This window comes from Neophocaena asiaeorientalis, unplaced genomic scaffold, assembly GCF_003031525.2.
Source record: "Neophocaena asiaeorientalis asiaeorientalis breed wild unplaced genomic scaffold, Neophocaena_asiaeorientalis_V1.1 scaffold30, whole genome shotgun sequence".
Lineage (NCBI taxonomy): Eukaryota > Metazoa > Chordata > Mammalia > Artiodactyla > Phocoenidae > Neophocaena > Neophocaena asiaeorientalis.
This window is the reverse complement of record NW_020174923.1, coordinates 18,116,535-18,120,645: the sequence shown is the minus strand read 5'-3', so window position 1 is coordinate 18,120,645 and position 4,111 is coordinate 18,116,535. Positions and strand designations below refer to the sequence as shown.

At 59.1% G+C, this 4,111-nt stretch overlaps 1 protein-coding gene across 1 annotated transcript; it reads right to left on the bottom strand.

Annotated features, from left to right (window-relative positions):
* Positions 1-198: 198 nt before the first annotated feature.
* Positions 199-3,535, bottom strand: SOST (sclerostin). Its single transcript, XM_024761226.1, has 2 exons — positions 3,319-3,535; positions 199-620 (listed from the first exon to the last, which is right to left on the bottom strand). The coding sequence occupies exons 1-2, from the start codon at positions 3,533-3,535 to the stop codon at positions 199-201; spliced, it is 639 nt and encodes a 212-aa protein (XP_024616994.1).
* Between the last annotated feature and the right edge of the window lie 576 nt (positions 3,536-4,111).

Here is a 4,111-nt window from a genome sequence, read left to right as displayed (position 1 = left end):
GCGGGGGGCGGGGGGGGGGGGGTGCTTTGCTGACACCCGGATCCCCAGGGCCTGCAGCCGGGAAGGTTTCAGCCCCCGGTCCTGGGTTGCAGGTATTTAAAGTGAAACACAAACGATCAAACCGCGCGCGCAAGGGGCGGAAACCTGGGGCGCCTGGGTCGGGAGCGCCCGCTGGGGGCGCGGCGCGGCGGGCGGGCTCTAATAGGCGTTCTCCAGCTCCGCCCGGTTGGCTTTGGCGCCCCGGGCGCGGGGCCGCGGCTTCTGGCCCTTCTGTGGCCGGGCGGCCTCGGGCCCGAAGTCCTTGAGCTCAGACTGGTTGTGGAAGCGGGTGAGGCGCTTGCATTTGCACGAGGCCACCAGGCGCACCTTGCGCGCGCGCGGTGCCGCGCCGCCGGGACACAGCAGCTGCACCCGCTGCGCGCGGTAGCGGTCGGGGATGCAGCGGAAGTCGGGCCCGCTCGGGCGCCACCACTTGCCGCGGCCGATGGCGTTGGGCAGCAGGCGCGCCGGGCCGCACTGGCCCGAGCACACTAGCTCGGTGACCGGCTTGGCGCTGCGGCACTGCCCGTCCGTCACGTAGCGTGTGAAGTGCAGCTCGCGGCAGCTGTACTCGGAAGCGTCTGCGGAGAGAAGTGCGCGTGAGGGCGGACATCCGTCCCGCCTCCCTCCAAACCACTCCGCCTCTTCCAAACCTGCCTCTCCCCTCATGCTTTTGCCTCTGGGGATCTATTACGGGAAGGGCCCAGGTACTCTGGAGTTGGGGGAAAGATCTCCGATCCACCCGCTCCCCCTAAAACTTTGGAGCCAAGTGATTGCTTCAGCTCAAGTATCAGCTCCATGACTGTGTGACCTTGGACTAGTTACTTAACCTCTCTGTGCTTCCTATCTGTAAAATGGGTTGTCTTGAAGATTCAGTGAGCTAATCCATTACATCTATAATGCAGAGGACACTGCCTGGAACATACTCAGAGCTGGAAGTGTTGACTGTTATTATGTTATTACTATTCCTCTCCAAGGGGGCCCTCTTTGCCAGACTTAAGTCGCATCTGTGCCACAGGGCCTCAGTAGGGTAGGTATTAGCCACATTCTCTGAATGGCTCTGGCTTCTCCCGAATTTTTTCCAGCCGGTTGGGAGGGGAGACTGGGAGTCGGGGGATGGAAAAAGGAGTAGGGGTTAATTGAAGATAATAAATCAGGGCAGCTACTGAGAAGAAGGATGGAAGGGGAGGTGGAGAGGAGACTGAAGTCGTTAGACTTGAAAGGAGCCAATGGCAGCATGTCCAACCCCCTCATTATCACTGTGGACACTGAGGTCCAGAGAGGGAAAAGCTCTTTCCAGATAGACAGAGCCGGTCTCCTGACTCTGCTTCTCTGGAGTCCCAGAGCTTCTCAGCTCCCACAAGGGTGGAAGCTGTATGCCCGAGCACCGAGGGATGCTGGGTGGCGGACAAAGGCCTGCTTTTTACTACTTTTACTATGGTTACTTCCCTACCAGAGGGAGACCAAGCTCTGACTGAAAACCTACAGCTTTGGCCGCCACAAACATTTATTAAGCACGTGCTGTGTACCAGGCACCGTGCTGGGCGAGTCTCTTCTGTGACACTTGATGGACACCCAGTGGTGGCACAGGCTTGCTCCCTGGGCAGAGAAAGTTTGGGCTCTAAGGCCTGACTTTGTCCCCGAAGACGCCTTGATCATGTCTCCTAGTGTGGGCTTAGATGGGTGGGAGCTTTTTTAAACAGCTTGTCCTCATGTGAGCACTTGCCCATCCCCAAGGGTCTCATAGGAACAGTTCCAATGTGACACAAAGGTATGAAAAATAGTCCTAAGTCCAAAACCAGAGAGGAGGCAAAGAAGGCCAACCCCACCCCCCGCCGCCCCCGTGAGGACAAGCACAGCAGGGGAGATGTCAGGGTTCCCTCGCCCATGGCTGTGGCCTCCTGGCTTCTGGGTTGGTTTGGCATCCTCACCTCCGCTCCCAGGCCCCAGGGGTGGTGTGTGGGCGTGGCCTGTTTGCCCAGGGAAGGAGGCTTTGGGGCTTTCCAAGAATAGTACCCCTAGGTTAGGCGCTTCCTCTGCCAAGGGCGACTTTGTTTTGAGCACATGGCTTCCTCCCGGCCTGTGGCTCTCATGGGAGCCCAGGGAGGACGTCTTGTGCTTGGGTCCCCTAAAGTCCATTGCTTGAGCTTAGTTGACCTTCCCTGGGCAGGAGCAGGGGAGAGGCCTCTTCGGGGGGGTGCCCTTTGCAGACCCCCATTCCCAGCTGGTTGTGAGGCAGGGCAGGATGGGATGCAGGGGCCTGGGCAGTGGACCCCTCTCCCACCTGGACCATAGCCAGAGGGCCTCACTCTGAAGCGTCATTCCAGCCCCCGCCCCCAGCCATTCCTGCCAGCTGCAGAGCCACTGTGTACACTGCCCCCCAGGCTTCTACGTGCAGACCTGACCAGGAACCCAGGTGTGCCCTCCACTGGGGCCACTGCCTTTCCGCTAGGGTCAGTGTCCCTCCCAGGAAGGAGGCAAGTCAGGGTCTGGGGTGGGGATTCAGGACAGATGGTGCCACCTGTGTCCACACCCTGCACAGAGGATGCTGCCTCCCCTCCAGGGCCTGGACCCAGTTACCACCCAGGTCAGAAGCTAAAACTGTGCCTGCAGCTCCTATTCCCTCGAGTGCCAGCTCACTGGGTAGACCATGGGTGGTGGGAGCTGAAGGGGTGCCTCTTTGGTGTCCCTTTCCCACTGCTTTGCAGGGATCTGCTCTGGCTTTCGGCCTCCGATGCCCCCCACACAGCCCCCCACCGGGGCTGTCTTGTAATTCGATCAAACTGGCTTCAAATCTCAGCTCTCTACTCACTAACAAGCTACTTGTTCTCTGAAGCCTCCGTTTCTTCACCTTCAACTTGGGAGCTCCCCAGGGTATGGTTCAGGCACAGCCCATATAGTATCTGCATCCAGCAGGCACTCATAGACGTGAGGCCCCCTTGCCTTACTTCCTCCCCAGCGGTGTCAGCAGCTGGACCCTGCTCCTCTCTTCTCAGGAGGGGATTTTTTGAAATCTCCTTTCTGAGCCCCTGAGGCTGTCCCTCTCCACCTCAGCCTCCTTCCCGCTCTGGGCTCTCGCTGCCAGCCCCCTACCAGCCCCACACCCTTGCACTTGAATTCCAGGGCTACACTGGCATGCCATCCTTACCCTGCCTACAGGCAAGATGGTGCCTCCACTGGTGCTGGCAGCGGCTGACAGTCTACCCCAGTCTTCAAAACCTCCCCAAAGAGAACCCTCCCAGGACCCTTATGCTAAAAAGGCTCTCCTCCATCCCATACCTTTGGTCTCAAAGGGGTGGTGGGGAGGCCTCCCTCCGTTTTCTGCCCGGTTCATGGTCTTGTTGTTCAGCTCTGGCGGAGGCTCGGGGTACTCGCCCAGCTCGGGGATGATTTCCGTGGCATCATTCTTGAAGGCCTGCCACCCCTGGCCCTCCACCACACTGAAGGCTGCGTGTACCAGCAGGCAGACGAGACACAGGGCAAGAGAGAGCTGCATGGTGCCAGCTGGAGGGGGGCACCCGGCCTTCCAGCAGCACAGGCTCAGGTCCCCAGCTCAGACACGTTTGCCTTTTTAAAGCCCCCTCTGCCTCATGCCAGCCAATGAGGACAGGCTGGGGCAGGGCTGGTCCCATGCTTCCCTCAGCCCAGGGGGAGGGAACGGGGTGTGCTCCGAGCAAGCCCTCCCCAAAGACTCCTCCTTGAGCTCAGAAATCTCCCAAATTGCCGCTGGTGCTCCCAGGTGACCCACAGTGAGGGGGCGTGTGAGGCAAGCCTGCTCTCAGAGCCTCCCACGTGCAGGCGGCTGCGGTTTTCAGATATCAAAATGAGCTCCTAGTCTCTACCTCCCTGGGTCCCTCGGGCTTCCTCCAAGCAAACTTTGGACCAGCTTAACAAAGAAAACAGCAGCTCTGAGTCCTCCACAGGTCTTAGCCCAGCCGATCCCATTTCTCAAGCCAAGTTCATTTGTCACCCCACCAAAATAAAACGGCCCTAGGGGTGTCTCTCTGGCCCTCACAGACCCAGGCAGAGGCAGAAGGCTACTTTTTTTTTTTTTTTTTTTTTTTTTTGTTCG

Coding starts and splice junctions, on each gene's coding strand:
- SOST (XM_024761226.1), bottom strand. CDS start 3,535: ATGCAGCTCTCTCTTGCCCTGTGTCTCGTCTGCCTGCTGGTACACGCA. Junction 621..3,318: donor CCACCCCTTTGAGACCAAAG/GTATGGGATGGA, acceptor TTCTCTCCGCAG/ACGCTTCCGAGTACAGCTGC.